General features: G+C 43.1%; 1 protein-coding gene across 2 annotated transcripts in view; it reads right to left on the bottom strand.

The window, feature by feature from the left end:
• Window positions 1–259: 259 nt before the first annotated feature.
• The window catches only part of jag2b (jagged canonical Notch ligand 2b), a 36,358-nt gene continuing 15,658 nt past the window's right edge, over window positions 260–20,959 (bottom strand). The window contains exons 4-25 of one of the 2 annotated variants that reach the window (XM_060866538.1): window positions 18,223–18,477; window positions 17,431–17,491; window positions 14,442–14,572; window positions 13,586–13,705; window positions 13,351–13,464; window positions 12,272–12,385; window positions 10,796–10,909; window positions 10,334–10,380; window positions 10,029–10,205; window positions 8,103–8,265; window positions 7,779–7,943; window positions 7,570–7,683; window positions 7,257–7,484; window positions 6,977–7,093; window positions 6,755–6,782; window positions 5,930–6,015; window positions 5,458–5,571; window positions 5,230–5,345; window positions 4,660–4,911; window positions 4,420–4,551; window positions 2,554–2,704; window positions 260–1,868 (exon numbers count right to left, since the gene is read on the bottom strand). In XM_060866538.1, coding sequence (XP_060722521.1) covers window positions 1,366–1,868; window positions 2,554–2,704; window positions 4,420–4,551; window positions 4,660–4,911; window positions 5,230–5,345; window positions 5,458–5,571; window positions 5,930–6,015; window positions 6,755–6,782; window positions 6,977–7,093; window positions 7,257–7,484; window positions 7,570–7,683; window positions 7,779–7,943; window positions 8,103–8,265; window positions 10,029–10,205; window positions 10,334–10,380; window positions 10,796–10,909; window positions 12,272–12,385; window positions 13,351–13,464; window positions 13,586–13,705; window positions 14,442–14,572; window positions 17,431–17,491; window positions 18,223–18,477 — 3,302 coding nt within the window. In that variant the 3' untranslated portion in view covers window positions 260–1,365. The remainder of the gene's footprint in view (window positions 1,869–2,553; window positions 2,705–4,419; window positions 4,552–4,659; window positions 4,912–5,229; window positions 5,346–5,457; window positions 5,572–5,929; window positions 6,016–6,754; window positions 6,783–6,976; window positions 7,094–7,256; window positions 7,485–7,569; window positions 7,684–7,778; window positions 7,944–8,102; window positions 8,266–10,028; window positions 10,206–10,333; window positions 10,381–10,795; window positions 10,910–12,271; window positions 12,386–13,350; window positions 13,465–13,585; window positions 13,706–14,441; window positions 14,573–17,430; window positions 17,492–18,222; window positions 18,478–20,959) is intronic. The other variant, XM_060866539.1, reaches the window with a different exon arrangement.

The raw sequence follows: 20,959 nt of genomic DNA on the forward strand, positions 1-20,959 counted from the left end.
TGCTTTACAACAAAATTTGTTCCCTTCATTGGAAAAAAAAAACAACAATAAAAAAAAAAAAAAAAAAAAAACACAAGCAGGAGCAAGCAGATGGAGTAAGAACACAGTTTCACATCGTAGAAAGAGAGGCAGCGCCGTAACCGAGGCATGTTTGGCCCAATGGCCTCGACACTTATCAGGTATTTCTGCAGGTTTCCAGAATTCTAGGACAGCAAGGAAGGGCAGATGCTGAAAAGAGCACAGAGGATTTTTTTTTCCCCCGGAAGCAAAAAACACGCCACGATATACCACCTAAATGTAAAGAATTTCTTGCGTTAGTGTGAAAACAAATCAACAACATAAAAAAGTGAACTTTGATTACATTACTGTTCTGACTGTGGGATGCTGTATACTTGTATAAAACCTGCCTATGTCAACTGGCATAAATAAAAGGAATGGCATTGTAAAAAAAAAAAAAAAAAAAAAATCAATATTAATAATAATAATAATAATAATAATAATTTCAATCATAATTATAATAGTAATAAAAAAAGTGTGACTTGTCTTAATTTACTAAATTCAAATATACACAGCGACTCCTTTACTATGTACAAATATATACACATTTCTTTCTTTCTTTGATCAAATACCTCGGTGGTACAAAATGGGGAAACGAGCTCCCCTTGTGATCTATTGGGGTTGACCTCGGCAGCGAGAGATGCAACAGGCTTGTCAGAAGGCACTTGCTACCAACTCAAAATACTGCAATCCTTTATCGTTTAAGGAGTGTTCAGCCAAGACAACAGACACAAGAGAAAAAAAAAAAAAACAAGGCCACTTCGCAGGCACAAGACCTGCGAGCTGAGTAAGGCAAGCATGGAGTGAGGAGAGGTGATGAGATGAATGAAGGAGAAAATAAATCACGAGAAGTTCTTACTTCTGTCCACACGACCAGTGCACTTCACTGGCAGACTCATCCAAAATACAGGCCACTCACAATAGAACAAAACCAGAATTATCTGTAAACAGCAACGAAAAAGTCTTTACATTTTTATATTTATCCTTGATTTCCTGCGTAATTTCTTTCAGCAGTACATTTTGAAAAAAAAAAAGAAAAAAAAAAAAAGTGCTGGGCCATTCCAGCACTTTTCTTATAAAGTAAAACAAATTTCACTTCATCTGTACATTAGAAATAAAAAATATTTCAAGAGGAAAAAAAATCTCTGACTCAAAATATCTCAGCACTTATAAATATAAGGAAATGAAAATGAAAGGGGGAAAATAAACAAAGTTCTCCATCTCTCTCTCTCTCTCTAACTCAACAGTCTGATGTTTTCTTTGTCAGAAAAAGAGCCTCTCTCTATGCCCGGGTCTGTGCAATAACGTCTATACATACAGCTCTTTGGGGTCTTGGCCAGTGCTTTTCCAGCGGTTGTCTTTGTGGCTGTGGGCTGTCCGGTGAGGTGCTTTGAGGGGTGCATTGCTGCTGCGAGTGGTGCAGATCAGCTCGCTGTTCACATGCACCACTGCTTTCGAGTATTTTTGGATGGGCCTCTTGCCACCCTCTGTCCCACACCACTCCTCACACAGCTCTAGTTCCTCTTCCTCCACATCATCTTCCTCTAGCTGGTCTTCTTCGCTGCCTTTGCACACCTGCTCGGTGTCTCCCATTAGCTTGGCGCGCTCGTATTCAGCATCGCGGTTGTCCTTGTGCTGCTGCCGGTTCACTGGTCGCAGTGGCTCCCACTGGTTGTTGACGCTCTCCTCCACAGGTGCACGCTCATGCCTCTCACGCTCTTTACGTCTCTTACGTGTCCACCACACGCACACGATAACGCAGAACACCCAGAGAGCACAAAAGACCACACACAGCACAGGCACTAGGTAATCTGCATAGAAACAAAAACACAATTTTTTTTCATTATTCGTTTAAAAAAAAACAAACAAATAAAAAAAAACAGCTTGGAAAATAATCGGAAGATAATAATAGTCGGAATAAGATGAAAAGAATCATTTGTTCGTTATGATTAACTGAAAATACAATTAAGTATTCCTTGTAATTCTATTAATGCTTTGAACCAAATTAGAACATAATTTTCATCTTACTGAATCAATCACTTTTTACACAAAGCTTTCCAAATAAATTGAATACATTTTTTTGTATCACAGTTTTAACTATAGACAGTTGTATATACTTTTCCAGAAATACAGGTGTAGCTCTAGATCCCTAATGAGAACGATGTGAGGAAGAAACCATCAGAGGAACCAGACTCCATAGAGAATCCACCCTCTTCTACTTCAAAGCTTCTCAACATATGAGGCACCTTTTAACCTTTTGGCTCCTAAAAAAAATTACTGCACTTCCATCAGAGGAGGCCTTGTCATTTAGGACTTTTAGGAGTCATTACTGCCTGAAAGCATGCAGACAGTGACTTCATCTTAGTCATGCTGTTCTCATGCAGCGTCAGCTACAGTGAGAGAAAAAAGGATGAATCACGCCGGCTTTATAGCCTCTGGTCTCCAGGCGTCCTCTTGTCATAGCCGTTTAAACTGTGTGAATTGGTGGATACTCACCCACAGACTGAGGCACAACCCTCGTCTCCACTTTGACCTCGATGATAGCCAGCATGATGGTGCTGTTGTGGCGCTTGGACAGCGTGCTGACGATGGTGCTGGCTGCCTCCTGGATCCGGCTGTGGTCAGGCTGCTCATCCTGCTGGAAGGACTACACAGAGCCAACATTGGATATGTTAAACATGTTCTGCGTGTGTACAAGTGTGCATGGTGGAGGAAGTAGGAAAACACACACATTGCAGGGGATCCTGATGGAGAACATGAGAACGAGTGACCATGATTAAACTCATGGAATTACAGCCATCTAAACATTGTTCAGAAATGTTTTCTGGGAAATGCATTTGTTGCTCCCTAATTTCCACACAAAACGTACATTTATGATCATTCTCTCATTTCATGCCTCCATACCATTGATTTTTATGAAATCTGCAACATGCAAAGACCTGCAGCTCGGCATACCCCAGCAGTTCCTGAAGCTGTGAGTCAGCTTGTTATAATGTGTGCATCATACAAATCCATACACAAGTACAGGCACTTAGCTATCCACATAAGACTCAATGACTCATAAAATGGCTGAAATGCAAAGCTTTATGTGTAAAAGAACAAAACAACTCACACACACACACACACACCAGCAGAAGCACATGACTGAACAAGAAAATTAAATAAACCTATTAGATATAACTATTTGGATAATCTTATGGAACTGCAAATGGTCAGTGAAATAAATGTAAAACAAAAAAGGGGCAGCATGAGCTTCTATAACCCCATGCCCTGCTTGTAGAGGACATACAAATGTAAACGACAGAACCTGTGGATTTTATTTCCATTTCCTCCAAGTACTCAACCTGAAGGCTTTGTGAAGGCTTTTCATCAAAAATGCAGACTGAAGTAAAAGGGATGAACAGCATGTCTGAGAATCCTCAAGATAATTGATAAACTTATCAATTTTGAATTAAAGACCGAGTCTGAAGCGGAAACATACACTAAATATAGCTAAAAGTATGCGGACACATGACCATAACACACTTACAAACTTTTTCTCCTAAACTATTGCCATAAAAATTGGAAACGCGTTTGTTTAGAGTGTCTTTTTATACTGTCTCTGTATACTGTGTAAGATTTCCTTTCACTAGAACCAAGTGGATCAAACATGTTCTTGCATGACAATGCCCCTGAACACCTTTGGGATGAAATGGAATGCCAACTTCATGCCAGGACATCAGTTTCCCACCTCTTGTGGTAAAAAGGCAAATCTCCATAGCCAAGCTCCAAAGCCTAGTGGAAAGCCTTCTTAAAAGGTGTGGAGGATGTTACAGCAGACCAAGCAGACAAAATAATAACTCAATATTGATTACCCTAGTTTTGGAAAGGTTTATTATTTATTATGGTCAGATGTCTACATAGTTTTGGCTATCGTGTACCAAATTGAAATGTCATCAGTGTGAACTTCACAGCCATTGGCAAACTTTTTAACACTAACTCTGTCACTCACTCACTCATTTTCTACCGCTTATCCGAACTACCTCGGGTCACGGGGAGCCTGTGCCTATCTCCGGCAGAGATACAGGCATCAAGGCAGGATACACCCTGAACGGAGTGCCAACCCATCGCAGGGCACACACACACACTCTCATTCAGTCACCCAATCACACACTACGGACAATTTTCCAGAGATGCCAATCAACCTACCATGCATGTCTTTGGACCGGGGGAGGAAACCGGAGTACCCAGAGGAAACCCCCGAGGCACGGGGAGAACATGCAAACTCCACACACACAAGGCGGAGGGGGGAATCGAACCCCCAACCCTGGAGGTGTAGGTAAAGGTGTAGGTCTTAGGTAAAAATGATAGTGGTTCACTTACCATGGCCACCTCTACTGCATCCTGGTTGGAGTAGGAAAGTTCACAAAGAACCAATAGGGCATCATCTTTGGCAAGGGCCCGTGTAGCAGGCAGGTACCTCAACTCTGAGCATACATTCTCTACTGTTGTACCCTAGCAGAAGAATCAGTACTTAACAACAGAACATTTTTTGTACATCAGCTGTTAAACTCACACAAGCTATAATGAATATATATATTTATATATATATCCCAAACTTACTGAGGGTAGCTTGTCCCGGTTGAATATGAGTGTAATTCTTGCACAGCTGTTGCCCAGGTAGCCGGTGTTTGGTTCACACTTGGTGTGAAATGCTGGTGGGGTGTCAGGACTTGAGCAGAAGCCCCAGTGGTGACATGGGGGAGAGAGGCAAGTGAGAAAGCCGTGCTCTAGGCACTCGCGACCTGCTGGACACGCGTGATGCTCTCTCCCAGGGGCTCCTGGTAATAGGCATGGCCGTCTGCCACACACCACCTGACAGAGGGGTACACAGGTCAGAGGTTATTCCCACAAGTGAAAAAAGCCACCATGATTCCATTAAAATGAATATGAAAATTAACTAAAACACTGTCAATAAAATCTGATGCATCACATCTGATACACCAGGTTTTTTTTAACTGTATTTCTTGTGACCTAATGTGTTTGCACTGGGCCTTGAGTACTGTAATCCACAGAGCCCAAAGCCATTGCTTGACCACTGAAATGGTGTCAATACCAGTTCTGTATTCTTATATACAGACAGGAAGATAATAACTAACTTATCACAGTACTGTGAGAGAAAGTAACATCTACCTTTGTACACTCTACTTTGCCATTAATACACTGGCAGGTGTTGCAATCTTCCTCCCAGCGGCTGCCGTGAGGGAACTGCAGCCCAGTATAATGACACGTCTTCCCAATGCCGATAACTGGATCACACAACAAAACAATCAACTCATTCTGAATCTATTAATCAAAATTCTCATCATAGTTTAGAGTAATACAGCAATATTTGGAAAGCAGCTTAGAAAAGCAACTTACACTCTTGGCATCGTGGTCCAGAGCGCCCGAGAGGACATATGCAGCGGAAGCCATTGATCTCATCCACACACGTAGCTCCATACGCACAGGGTGACGACTGGCATTCGTCAATGTCTGAGGAAAGATGTAAACATTTAGCTATACAGTAAAGCATATTTGAAAACTGATGTGAAACAACAACAAAAATACACACAATCCACATTTCTGATCATTTAGTCATATAGGCAGCTCCATTGGAAATTCATGGAATCCTTAAGAGACCATTTTCTGTCAGAGGCATCAACAGTCAGATGAGACAAAGAGACAGCTCCTGGACAGCGGGAAGGAATTTCTGCCACCGCCTGAATAATTCATCTCTTCTGTCTATGTATAAGGAAGGGTTAACCTTTGCTCCTCAAAGAGGTCAAAGTACACAGGATGCTCTGTGATCTGCCATTCATCATTCCCACTTTTTCTCCCTGTGAATACTCACTGATGCGGCAGTCAGGTCCGGCGAAGCCCGGGGCGCACTCACAGCGAAACCAGTTTACACCGTCCACACAGATTCCTCCATTATAGCTGGACAGGAAAAAAAATGCATAATTAGCGAAAACAGGCTGATTCACAGAACTAATTGAAACAGCTAATTGATTAGACGTTCTTGACAGAAATGTAGCAATATAAAGGGATGCAAAGAAAGAAAAAGACAAAAAGAAAGAACGAAAGAGATACAGAGCAGGATAGGAAAGGTTACAAAAGGCCTCATCCCATTCATCAATACTGCACTTTTCAGATGCTAATCCCTGCTGGCCCCATGCCGGGCTGCCCTCCCTGTCCCCTCCTCCCTTTTCCCGTGTCTATCCACAATCCTCTGCTTGCGGGTCAGCAGGGTAGAATGGCAGCAGGGCAACGAGGGCTGCGGGAGAAAGAGTTAGACCCGCCTCCTCCTCCCAATCCCTCAAGCCCTCACCGCTGGGGGCACCCTTTTAGGGCCATTGGTTCTATTGTGTGCTCCATTAAAACCATCCTGCGCTCTCCCATGCTGTTGGCTTAAGGGAGATCTTCCCTTGGCTTTACAACACCCCCTCCTATCCTTTAGCCTGCCCAGCCTCCTCCTACATATCTGTTCACAGAGAATAGAGGGCAAGAACGGGGGTGGAACTGGGCAGAAAGCCATGCAAGAGGGGTTATTCACAGCTGGTGGTGTTGTACAGGGAAGGGGAGGGTCACCACAGACAGCAGGGACAACAGAACCAGCAACAGGCCTGATTTGAGTAGAGTAAATATGGTGGAGGCGGGGATGCTTCAGCTCACTTACCAAGGGTGAGGGTTGCAGTCATTGGTGTCTGTTGGGAAGGGAGAAAAAAGAAAAAAAAAAAACAGAAAAAGGTAAGGTCAGTCAATCAATCAGATCAAATGCTTGTATTCATATAATTGACATAACTTAAATAAATTAAATAAGTAACACATACAGTAATATACTTAAAATCAGGCAATTAAAGAACATTTATTAAAAAAATAAAAGGCATTCGGAACTGACTTTGTGAACAGGTCGGTCCTTCCCAGCCGTCCTTACAAATGCAGGTAAACGTGTCGCCACCTCCAACACACGTTCCTCCATTAACACATGGACTAGAGGCACATGTGCTGTTCTTTGCTGGAGCACACAGAGAATGGGTTACCAAAACAGTCTCAAGTGCCAGTCAAATGTATTCTCAGTTCAGCTCAATCAACACAACACTACAAATACAAACAGAAGCCCTACTTTCTTCACTCAAAGATTCTTTTAAAATAAACGTCAAAAGGTCAGCAAGCTTTACCCGTGTTGCACGTGTGTCCACCCCAGCCAGGCAGACAAGCGCAGCGAAATGTGTCTCCATGGTCATAGCAGGTGCCCCCATTGGCACAAGTACTGGAGTCACACTGGCTCTCACGTGAGTGGCATGTCTTACCCTTCCAGTCATCAGCACACTCGCAATAGAAATCATTGACCAGGTCTTGGCAGTGGCCACCATTCTTACATGGGTTCCTGCTGCACTCGTTCACGTCTAAAAGAGAGGAACGCAAAGTGAGAAAGAACCAAGAGGGAGCAAGACAGTTGAGAAGGAAGGTAGAGATGCCAGCTGCACTCACTGAGATCACACAGTTTGCCCTCCCAGCCATCAGGACAAAAGCACTGGAAAGAGTTGACACCATCAATGCAGGTCCCACCATTGCGACATGGACTACTCACACAGTCATTCACATCTGAAAGAGGAAACAAGGGATCACTGGAGTAAAAGCACATATTGAGTACGGAAAAGCAAACGAAGAAAAAAAGTCTAGATGGCAGGAGGACTCACTTTCATGACAATAAGTGCCAGTAAAGCCAGGATCGCAGGTGCAGGTGAAGTTGCCGCTGGGCTGACTGACGCAGTGGCCATGAGATCCACATACATTGGACGAGATGCGCTTCACGCCACCGACTGATGTGTTGCTTGCTACAGTGATTGTGCAGCTGTCAATAACTATGAGACAGAGGGTGGAAAAAAAGCAAATCTGCCGATCAGGCACATCTATCTAGATATAATCAGGACATTCAGTAAGTGTTTTACTCTGAACTGTGCTAAAAAGAGAAATGGTTTATAAAAGAACCAAATTTATTGCACAGGGCTGGTTTTCATTACCCTGGCAGGGGGCAGTCCTGCAGTGATCCTTGCGATCCGCACAGGTCTTTCCCTCATAGTCCTCAGTGCATGCACAGTAAAAATCTCCCAGCATACTGTGGCAGGCTGCTTCATTCTTACATGGGTTAGGCTCACAAAGGTTCGGGTTCCAACGGCTTTGCACCTATGAACACAGACAGATGAGAATGCGGGGTTGGAAAAGGCATAATAGATAACAGACACAGGATGACTAGGACAGTGAGCCAATGAAGGTGAGTGAAGTCATGATTTACTTGGAATCTTGGCTCTTAAAATCTCTTAAGAAGCTTTTTAAAATGATAGTGATGAACAGAGTGGCGTAAGCTAGGGAAGCATGTCAGGAGCTTACAGATTAAGATGAGTGTGACATCACCTTCACACTGGGGGCTGATCCAAACAAACCATAAAACTGAACTTTTCTGTCCAGCAGGATTAAAAAACGTTTACATTTTTATTAGCTGTGACCTCTAGGCCACATAAGCGACTTTAGACCGAGTGTGCCTAGAATGATCATTTACTCCATAATATTTCAAAATTCAGGGCAGAGAAGTACTTTGGATTGAAATCTGCTCCTCTTGCGCAAGCTTCTAGCTCCACACCACTTTAGCAGTATATTTCCATTCTCCACTATACACAAAACATTTTCAAGAGGGATGAACTGGGAGTGAATTCAAACAAGACTCTTAGTAGGACATCTTGCCAGTTGCCATGTAAGGTGTTTTGTTGGGCTTCGGCCTGGTCATTCTTCCCCTGATGCATGTCCGTGTATTGGGCTGTCTGTGGCTCTGTCGATTTATTTATTTTATTACGGATGTTCAGTTTATACAGCGGGAGGCTTTTGGCCTGTTAACAGCACTTATCCCTGCAAAAGCTCATGACAGAACGGCAGACTGCTTCAAGAAAAAAAGTCCAATGCAGTCCAGTGCAGTGTAATTCAGCAGCACTCTCAGTCACGCAATTCCCCATCTTAAATGTTAGAATGTTAGCTGACAGTTATTCCACAGGGTTTCAGCTTAGGGCAGATCTGTTGCACACCAATGGCTTCACCCATAAATGTAGGCTCATGTGCAGAGTTTCTTGAAGAGGGCTATCGCAGATCAAACATTTGACCTTTTATCCCACATGCCGTCTATGAACGAGGAGCTCTTTGCAGGCTAACAGGAGCACAATGGCACGCCAAGCACGAATTGAACGTAAAAAAAACAAGGTCTTCTCGTTCCTGGGCTGTAGGGCAGCCAGCCAGTTAGCCCAAAAAAAAAAAAAAAGGAGTTGCCTCATTCACTACGTCCTTTATTTTTAGCCTGTACAGTAAGCCAAGACTGGCTCCGGACCAGCTTCTAGCACCTCCATAGAGATCCACTTCAAACTCTCCGCTGGGTGGCAACAGGCCCCAGACCGGACCATCAATAACAAGACCAATCTGGCAGGAATAATACTTTCCTGCTCCCACTTTTACCTGTGCTGGAATAGCAGCACTGATCTGCCCCGCATCGAGGCTCATCTGTAGCTAAAATACAACCAAACCTTTGTCTGCATTCCACACATTCAGTGTGAATACTTGTTTCTCTATCTATCTATCTATCTATCTATCTATCTATCTATCTATCTATCTATCTATCTATCTATCTATCATAAAAAGGCACCACAGAATATATATTTTTAAAATAATTACTAAATATTATTACAAACTTTAAAACCATATGAAGTTTGTTAGGCTTTTCTGAGTTATAGACACACTTTTGTTTATAGAAGGCACAAAAAATATGCACCTATATATATATATATATCATCATCTAAAAAACACGGTCTTGTGTATGTTACATTAGGAGCATATCGTAAACAGACGGCAATCTGGCAGGCTTCATAAGCTACCCTTACCCAATTCAAACACCGACTCTTGATACTCACCTCACACAGCATCCCAGCAAAGTCAGGCATGCATTCGCACACAAAGCTATCCAGCACCACGTGACAGCGCCCACCATTCTGACAGGGGTTGCTGGCACATTTGTTCCTTTGGATCTCACAATGTGTGCCTACAAAGCCTGGTGGACACTGGCAGTGATATCCACCCAGTGCTCCTTCCTGAAAGTAAACCAAATTATCACTCAGGGCAAATATGAAATATTAAAAATTCGTGAAAAATATCAGTGAAAAGCATTTTCCACATTTTCCGTCAAGAACAACAAGAAGTACAACTGAGAAAGTTCTACCTTGCAGGTTGCGCCATTCTGGCATTGTCCATGGCATCCATTTACATCTAAGAGAAACGAGTACAACAAACTGTAAACAAAGTGAAAACCAAACAGGGTCCGGTTTGTTAATAATTAACAGCATGCAGTTAAGATGACGAAAAACTTGCATTAGTAAACAAAATAAAGAAACGTTACTTCAATCAGCACAAACTAACAGGCCACTAAGCAGAAAACAAGAACCCAGCATGCAACAGGAGCTGAAGTCTATGGCACTCTATGTGGTGTACATATCCCTCCAGAGTATCAAGTGCATAGAGAGGAAACCCTGGCTGCAGAATGGGTCATCCGTGTGTGTGAATGTGTGCTCGGATATCAGAGATACAGAGAGAGACAAAAGAAGAAGGAGAGCGGTCAACGCTAAAGAGTGTGGAAAGAGAGCTGTGGCACAGTGAGCAGAGGAGAACATGAGGAGATACTGACTGATGTCACAGTTCTGTCCAGCCCATTCTTGAAAGCAGTCACAGTGATATCCACCAATCAAATTTTTGCAAGAGTAAGCATTTTTGCAAGGCTTCCCCACACATTCATTCACGTCTGTGGATTAAGGAGAAAAAGAGCAAGGATGAGAAAGTGGGAGGGCAAAAAAAAAAGTCCAGGAAAGTGAGAGGAAAAACCCCAAGATCTGGCTTTGTAGCCCCACCACCATCAAGCATTTTTAAATTTCTCATAGATTACAAAAAGTACCAATCAGCAAAACAAACTATTAGATGTCGCATCAGAAACTGCTCCTAATTTTATCCCCTCCGCAATAACAATAACTTAGTCGATTTCCACTGCAAAGATTCATTAGCTTTCAAAGTTGACCCTGAGAAAAAAAAATGGGTGGCATGACCCTCGCAGATCCTGTTGTGAAAGAGTCCGAGCTTATTAGGTTGATTAAATATTTAGCAGGGGCCCCTGGCGAGGCACCTGTCCTCTGGGAAACCTGACTCCTAGCTGCAGCGGGGCCACGAAATGTGAGCCAAGGCTATGGTTCGAACTGTAAGATGAGCGCTCAGGCTCTGGTTCCCTTTCTGCACTGTTTACAGGTCATCCTCTGCTTCCTCTCTTGCATCCTGCACTTCCTATGACAAGAGCATGACGAGGAACAAAAGCAAGCAAACCCTTCAGTGCAGGTAACAAGGCTGGACTGATCACAGAAAACAAACAGTCATCTCCAGGTCTGTTCTGTGGGAACTGTACAATGTGCTATCCTTCCTCCATTTGCTGGTATCAGGTTACACTCTGCTTCTCATAAAGCTGTAGCAATTACTCTCCTATAGCACAACACATATATTGCTAGTCACCCACTAAGCATGCAGCTTCAGTAGTCAAACACAATTATGTTTACCAAGTCAGTCCACATCAGACAATCATGCATCAACAGGCTTGTTTGCCAAAATTAACAGGATGCAGACAGTAGGACGTTGCATGGAATACTATACTATAATTCGATACACTAATGTTTTATTAAAATCAGTGAATGCAGAGCAGTTTTTTTTCCTCTTCAGCTTTAATTATGGCTATGGAGTCCCGACTGTTCTAATAATGACTAATCCTATAATCCCATCAAATCCCTACACCACTACAATAATAATCATTATAATCCGACGGAAATCATTATAAAAAGTCGTTTCTATACATTATTCATTTTAGATTATTTGCTTACAACGTTACATCCAAGCTGTTGGTTTCATATACTTTTCTACGTCGCTCTCGATAGGGGCGTCTGCCAAATACCGTTAATGTAAATATGCTGTAAGCTCTAAATAAAAATCCAGTGTTAATAAGACAACCTATTGCTGCCGAATCTTTTACTCTGCTGTTTGAGCTATGAATGATACCTGTTTAATATGTGAAACATAAATTAAATTCCAAGTAATTCAATGCATAATAGTAAACATGCAGCAGTCTTACCGATCTTACAGGTCTTCCCAGCCCATTGCGGAGGACAGACACACTCAAAGGCGTTATCCAGATCAATACACGTTCCTCCCTGAGCACAGGGACTGGAGGCACACTCGTCCATGTCTGCAATCCAAACCAAAACAGGGCTTTCTTCACAACCATAATAGTGATCATGTGCTGGAAACTTGCAGCCGGCTGTTCTTAACTCTCAGTTCTCTCTAAGCAAAACATTTTCAATATTAAACCATTTCTGAGGTCGATGAACCAAACGGATTCACATGAACAGGATTTTACTGCACAGTAAATGAGCAGTAGCTTTCCATATAAAACACTGAAACGCTGTGATTATGTGGTGGGTGGTGGTCAGCAAAATCAGAGTAAACATAGACAGGGACACACCAAGAGACAGAGACACAAACAACAGTACTAAAACCAAAGTGTGTCAGTAAGAGACTGCTGACTTCACACTGTAAAACAATTAATCCAATGTCTAGCAGAGTAGCTAGTGAGCGGATTAGCTGTCCAATCCTCACAATTGTGATGCTTGTGGTACTAATAAGTGAGTATAGGGCCACCACAGGTCCTCCAGGAGCCAAACACAACAATGGAAGAAAGGCACAAGACAACACCTTTTTCTAGTTTCTTTATGGATATGTTAGATAGTTAAGAAAAACAAGGCATAGATGCCAAATAGGTGTATCTACATAGGGGCAAAATTCTAGATGTCCCTCCTGTTGCTATAGTAATGTTTAAACAGCTCTGCGTGTGAGCTGGAGAAACCTGGCAGTTAAATGGAAAGGGAACAGGCAATTGAGAATATAAAACATAACGTCTTCTTCTAAGAGAGAATGAGAATTTAGATAAAGAAAGAGAGATCAAGTGCTCCTAATTTGCAGAGGATGGTTCCAAGCAAAATCAGATTATGGAACTCCATTCTCTGTCAATCAGCACGATAATTCACTGTAATCCAGGTACCTACTGTACATGCCCTCATCAGCTAGACCTGACTGAACATCCGGAAACCCAACATGTGACAGCTCAAACCCCAATCACATATACTTTAGTTATAATGATATACAAATACCCACTTTTAGCACAGGTAGGACCCTCCCAGCCTGGAGGACACTGACACTCAAAGCCAGATGAAACCTCATGGCAGGTGCCACCGTTGGCACATGGGTTTGACACGCAGGCATGCTCAGCTGCAAAGACAATTCCATAGAAAACAGTAGTTACTAATTCTGCCTCGCACTAGTCCTTCAACCAGTTACAGCATCCATGCAATCTCACACATGAAATGCTGTGCACCACTCATTTACTTACCGATCTCACAGTTCTTGCCCGAGTATCCCTCAGGACAGGCACAGTTGTACTCATTTGGCTCTGAGTTTATGCAAGTGCCCCCGTTAACGCAGGGATGGTGTGTCCCACAGTAGTTCAGATCTGTATGAGGAATAAAAACACATTAAATGCCCAGAAATGAAAATTGCAGTTGCTGATCAAGCTGGCCTTGCACGGTTTTAATAATAAAACCAATCTGACCCTTCTGACACAACCTGTCAATTCGGAGGACATCTTTTTCTGGGAATGGCAGCTGCATAACCATGGGCATGGGGTCTGCATGCTCCCAGCATGCCTTATACGGTGAGGCCTAGCACATAAAGCCTGATAAATAAATAAAGAGAGGGCCACAGGGAGCAGGGACTGACGACCTCACAGCCGCCTCACATTCCTAATCGCCTTCCAGGACGCACGTCGGCTGGGGGATCAGATGTCCGAGCTCCACTCCAATCACGACATCAATATCCAGCACGTTGCGAGTGCACTCAGTCACATGACTACGAGCTACGCTGACACTGCAGCCAACAAATCAGCTAAATGGAAGTGGCTGGAATTCCATTTGTTGTGCGGTTATGTATTGAATGGTCTGATATTTAGTCTTGGTATGCATATCAGCAACTATTAAAAATGTATAAAATTCAATGCAAGTATCTTTGTAGGACTGTTAAATTCTTGAACTGATTTTTTTTATTTTTTTTTTTTATTTCTTCATTAAATACATATTTGTTTTCGTATAGTTTACTACCCTTTAACCTGTCATTGTTTGTGCTGTATATTGTTGTGATAACTTATGTAAACATTTGGAAATAAAATCATTTTATGATGTTATTATTCTTACCTTTATCACACAGCAGTCCCCCCCAGTTCTTCTCACAGTTACAGTGCCATGGGATATCACAAGTCCCATGCACGCATCCGGGGTAGGGCAAACATTCGTCACAGAATGGACCCTGCCAGCCATAGTTACACCTGCAAACCATGAGAGCAGCATTATGAAGGATATCAAAACAAGCCTGCATTTTATTGCCAGTGCCTCAAAGCAGTGTCTCCAGACACCCAATGTGAGCAGGGTGGCAAAGTCTACGAACACTTCCAAGCTCATAAACACATGTTTGGTGTCTTGGTTGGAGCCAGAGTGGGGATGTGGAGGAGCAATGGTGAAGAGTTAGCTAATCACTGGTTTACAGCAGCACTATGCTATTCCAAGGCCAGTGGTTTTCTTTCGCTCTCGTTCTGTCTCAGCTGTCTTGTCATTTCTGGGGAGGGCTATTTTAAGACGTTAGTCCTATAGGACAAACACAGCCAAACTCTGGCTGCTGCCTACAGAGACATGGCTCCTGTAGCTGTACCTCATTGCTTAGCAGCCACAGAGACAGTTTGCTAGTAACGCAGGCATCTTTACACAATCTCAAAGAACACACCATTCAAATTGTAAGTTCTTTTTTTTTTTTTTTCTTTTCTTTAAAGAAACCAAGCTAAACTCTAAGGGAAAACAATTGGACTTTAAAACAGCAACTGTATGAGTGAACAATAATCTCATTTAAAAAGTAAACCATGTCATGCAGTACTGTTTAACACCCTTATACCAGTTAATCTCATTTAATAAGAGTCCTGTGCATTACTGCGTTTTAAGCTTAAACATCACTGTCATTTCAGAACACCCTAGGGCAAAAAAAAAAAAAAAAGGGCCTAGGAAATTCTCAACCTTAAATGTGCTGCAGCTCATTTAAAGTTAGAGCCAACTTGCACCTTCTTGACAGCCTGTCTTTCATATTATCTTTGGGAAGTCATTCAAACATTGTCAAAATCAATGGGTAAAAGCTATTTTGTTTGACTTTTACCCCAAGGGCCAAGAAAGAAAAAACCCACATCACACACAATTTAATAAGTAAAAATCTAACAAACAAGTAGACTCAAATAAACCAAATAAAACAAGCGTTAATACGGAACAGCTTTTACATCTATTAGTCTTTAGGGTTCATTTGCAGACTGCTTCTTTCCCAGATGTGTCAATATTTTTCCATACGACCTGAATGGCCTCTCCTATATGATAGGCAGGCAAGGTGTGTTAAGTGTATTAACAAAAATTGGGTCCTAACCTGTTATGAAACAATTTTGCAGCAAAAAAAGTACCTTGGCCCACATTCTGCCCTAGAGTGTATTTGTTCCAGATACAACTTTACTATAGAACATGATAGACTACATAGGCTCTCCAGTACACACTAAAGGAAGCAAAATCTCATGGAGGCATTCGGTGTTGCCAAGCACAGCCAAATGCAAGCTTGTTCACTCTAAAGAGAAACAACTTGGCAAATAAAGTTTAATGTGCTAAGACAAGTCCACAATTGGTAGGAACAAGCCTCGAAAACCTATAAGTTGATACTTGCAGCCTTATGCGTTGCAGCCGGAAGGCCTGAATACATATTCCTCTATTATTTTTTACTTTAATTCTATGGTTGGGTGGAACAAATAAAACCCAGCGTCTGACTGCCTTTAGATAACACCTTTTCCATTGTATCCTTATAAAAAGAATGGCTGCAATTTCAGAATAGGCCACTGCCTCTGCTCTTTCCTTCAAATCACCGCATCCTGAAAGGCATGGGGGCTCCACCATCCTCCCAACATCCTCCTTTTGATTGGTAGCAAGCATGGTCAATAAATCTGCCTCCCAATCTATAAACTAAGTCAACTGAGATGAAAAATCACAATCTCCTGTTCAAGCAGCCCTCATGGCTCATGGACTACATGCCAATCAGTGGAACCCTAGGGGCACGGGTCACCCAAATATACCACTGCAGTTACAGCTTCCCGATAGCTCAGGGCTTGGTATTGAATGTCAAAGAATATTCAACAACCAGCCATCAGCGCCCCACTATACATTCCTGGTCTGTTGACTCTGTGACAGGTCCACCCAAGCATCTACAAGACACTCCATGCTCTGCAGCAGCAAGCGTCAGAAAATCACACAGCTGAGCTATACTCTGGGGCCTGTTTCAGGGAGATTGAATGAGGTTTGAAGGAGGATCTAGGCTCTTCCTGTGGTTTTAGGAAGCATGGCTAGCCAAGCGCAGGCCAAGAGGCAGGAAGAGACAGAGGGGATGGTGACGTCAGAGGATTCCACAGCAAGCTCCAGCAGAGGAAGCATCACTCTTTCCTCTGCTACAAGCACAAATAAACTAAATCAATTTTTTTTATGATCTGCTTTAGGAGATGTTCATGTTTGAACACACCAAGATTTAACAAAACAGAACAAGAAAATGTGTATATGTGCAGCAATCCTGGGATGCCTGGAAATCTGAGATCTGAACTTTAAAGGTACATAATTAAAGGAGGATTTGCAAACATTAAACAAAAGACTTTAGAGTTAACAGAGGATCATTTGAAAAATTTGGATTTGTACATGTAGGAACATCAGGCAGCTTTGGCATTGCATACATTTCACATATACCTTCAATTTCTATATCTTCAGATCCTACAGTCTAACAGCTCTTACATTTTCAGAAGTCAGAACACAACAATGCACAAAATCAGTAAGCAATACGGAATGCTATAAAGCGTAAAGTGTGGCTTTAAATAAAATTGTGTTGTCCCCCTTACTACCTCCTCCAATTACTGGTATCTCTTTCAGTATGGTCTACTTTAGTGAGTGGCACAAACAAACATGGAAAAAAACAGCTTGCACAAATACCGGCTCCGGTGCACTGATTAATTAATGGTAAAGTAAACAGGTCAAAAGCCCTTATCAGCATGCACACATATGGCCTGCTGAACTTAAGCAGCCAGATCAGCTGGGCTAAGCGAGCATGAAACCACACTCTGTCACTTACGTGCATTCCCCGGGCACTGAGCAGCCTCCGTGAATCAGATTACAGCCCTGCTTACAGATTGCTGCAGAGAAATAAAGAGAGAGAGAGAGAGAAATAAAGACAGGGAGAGAAAGAAAAAGAAGAGAGAGATATAGGATGAGGATGGAAGAAAGAAAGGATAAGGAAAAAAAACGTCAGTCTTGTTTGTTTACATTGACTCATTAAAGACATGAAAAGATTGAGGGAGAATTTATGGCACCCTGTTTGACTTGAGCACACGACACATTTACGGCCCTACGTAAAATAAAATAACATAAAAAAAACAACAACAAAAAAACAAAAACACACCCCACCCCACCACCCTATGTCCTCATACCCTAGTTGTTCATAGCGGTGTGGTGATTTAGTGTTTAACAGCCTCCCTGCCACCACCCTCCAACACTCAATCCCTAGCCACAAAAAAACAACCATTCAGTTCTATGATTGTTTATAGGACGTGGTGTAAACGACACCACTTCCTGCATGAACTGAGCTAATGTGGCTAATGGAAAGTGTGACTCCAGGTCTGTGGAGGTGTCATTTACAGAACATCTCACTTCAGGCTGAGGAGTAAAGATTACTGGGCTGTGAAACCGTAAAGAGTGACAGGCTTCTTTACATGGTGCTAAAGGTCATAGTTTAAGAGGTTTCCTGGGTTCAAACATTCATGTCCTAATGAAATAAAGCCTGCTATAACAAATTCCCAAGGTTATGTCAAAGGCATATTGGATTCTACGGTGCATCCCACTGAATAAGCATTTTGATTTGTCTTACCAGTTCGACAGTCATGTCCCATCCACCCTTCAAGACAAACAATGTTTCCAGAAGGATCGCAGCGGTAATGCCCGAAGTAGTCATCACGTGGCCGGCACTGCTTGTTGCACTTGATGCCGTAGTAGTTCTCGTCACACTTTATGCGGACGCGGTACTCCAGACGGGCTGTGGCCCCAGAATGGACGATGACCTTCCATGGGTCCCCAGGGTTTGCCATGCCTGTGTGAGCATGACGTTCAATCAGCAGCTCCTCACCTGAAGAGTCAGAGAGGGTGACTCAGGACAGCAGACAAGCTGTGCAGCAACATCATTATTATTCAAAAAGCACTTGATGCAATTAAATGCTTTTTAGTCCATTGTAACCACCCCCACAACAGCCAAACACAGAAAGATCTAAAGACACCATACATGTGCACACACACGCAGACACGCAGACACATGCAGACACGCACGCAGACGCAGACACACACGCACGCAGACGCAGACACACACGCACGCAGACACACACGCACGCAGACGCAGACACACACGCGCACACGCAGACGCAGACACACACGCAGACGCACACACGCAGACGCACACACGCAGACGCAGACACACACACAAACGCAGACACACACACGCAAACGCAGACACACACACACACACGCAGACACACACACACACACGCAGACACACACACACAAACGCAGACACACACACACAAACGCAGACACACACACACAAACGCAGACACACACACACAAACGCAGACACACAAACGCAGACACACAAACGCAGACACACAAACGCAGACACACAAACGCAGACACACAAACGCAGACACACAAACGCAGACACACAAACGCAGACACACAAACGCAGACACACAAACGCAGACGCAGACACACGCACACAAACGCAGACACACGCACACAAACGCAGACACACGCACACAAACGCAGACACACGCACACAAACGCAGACACACGCACACAAACGCAGACACACACACACACAAACGCAGACACACACACACACAAACGCAGACACACACACACACAAACGCAGACACACACACACACAAACGCAGACACACACACACACAAACGCAGACACACACACACACAAACGCAGACACACACACACAAACGCAGACACACACACACAAACGCAGACACACACACACAAACGCAGACACACAGTCCACAAACAATGCAGGAACAAAAGGGTGATCATTATGTCCAACAACTGCAGGGCAGACCCCCAACATAAAGCCATAAAACCCCAACCTGCTACAGTGACTCAATCTTTCTTGAACCTGCCAGCTCCCTGCACAGAAAGTCCACTTGTTTCATATAGCCTCATAACATCATCTAATAAATTCACTGCCAAAGTAGAACTGGGTTTTTTGGACTGCACTGATTTTAAGCAAATGTGTGTCATACTGCATTTCTCCATGGGCTGGTGAAGAATCAGTGCTGAGAGAGTGGTATAACCAAGTGCTGTTACTAGGGAGAGCTGGGCAGACAGAGACAGGAGGGGATACTCTCTCTCTCTCTCTCTCTCTCTCTCTCACTCACTCACACACTCAAACACACACAAACTGCCTGACTTTCACATTGCAGCTTTTAGTCCTTGAAGGATTTATACATTCCACCACACCTTCCCTTTAGAAAATTCAACCTCATCCCATGGATGCATGATGGCACAAGCCTCAGCAAGATTTTCACCAGTGCCCGTGGGCACTGGTATTAACTCTTTCTTTCACCAAGCTGCCAAATCCAACAAAGAAAACAATCTTTATCATGGTAGGATCAGAGCCAGCAAACAATCACAGTGGAAGTAGGGGGCCTGAGATTTCCTGTGGCCTGATGCTTTGACTGTAAGCCCACCCTCCCCCTTTATTTAGCTATTCACTCACACACACTCACGCAAACACACGTTTATACATAGGCACTCACGCAAATGCATGTACACGCACTCACACGCACATACATGCACACACACACACACCTTCCTCTCCATTCACTGACATTGTCAGACAAATTAAGCAACAAAAACAGAAATAGCCCTGGCGCGTCCAGATAAAGAACAATGGAGTGAGCTTTTTGCTGGGCTGCTCTGCCCAATGTCTAAACACTACCCTGTCCAGAGCTCTTCCTGCCTTGTAAACACAATGCAATGGGACCTTTCCTGAGGCCTGTGGGGCCCCACAACATGCACACAGCTATTACATACTGTATGTTCCAAAAACTCGCTTTGAATATTGTCTCACTCTTAAAAAAGACGCTAAATGTTCCTGTACGTTTAGCTCATTCTCTTAATAATAACAACGGGCGATAATGGATTCTTTTAGCTATGTAAAGCTTTCACACTTTAGCAATTTTCCCTTCTTAACCGACATGATACAAACAAAGACAAATCTGAGAGGACAAATCTTTCCAATCGAATTTATGAGACATAGAAGAATGTGCTGGAACGCATCCAGTTTGAGGAAAGGAGAACATCACACAATGTGCAGGAAACACAGCCCCTTCACACTGCATACTAAACACACCATCAATCAACATTACAAAGCTCATTACAATGCTGTGTCTGATTTTTGACGCTGGACAGAGTGAGGACACGTGGCAGCAATGGACTCCCACTAGGACAAGATTATTACTCCTTGGCACGATTCAGCTTTTCAAACAAGCAACAAAAAGGGTTCTCTCTGAAGTCCCAAAACAACACAGTGGGATTTACAGCAGTTTGG

This window comes from Tachysurus vachellii, chromosome 3 (assembly GCF_030014155.1).
Source record: "Tachysurus vachellii isolate PV-2020 chromosome 3, HZAU_Pvac_v1, whole genome shotgun sequence".
Taxonomy (NCBI): Eukaryota; Metazoa; Chordata; class Actinopteri; order Siluriformes; family Bagridae; genus Tachysurus; species Tachysurus vachellii.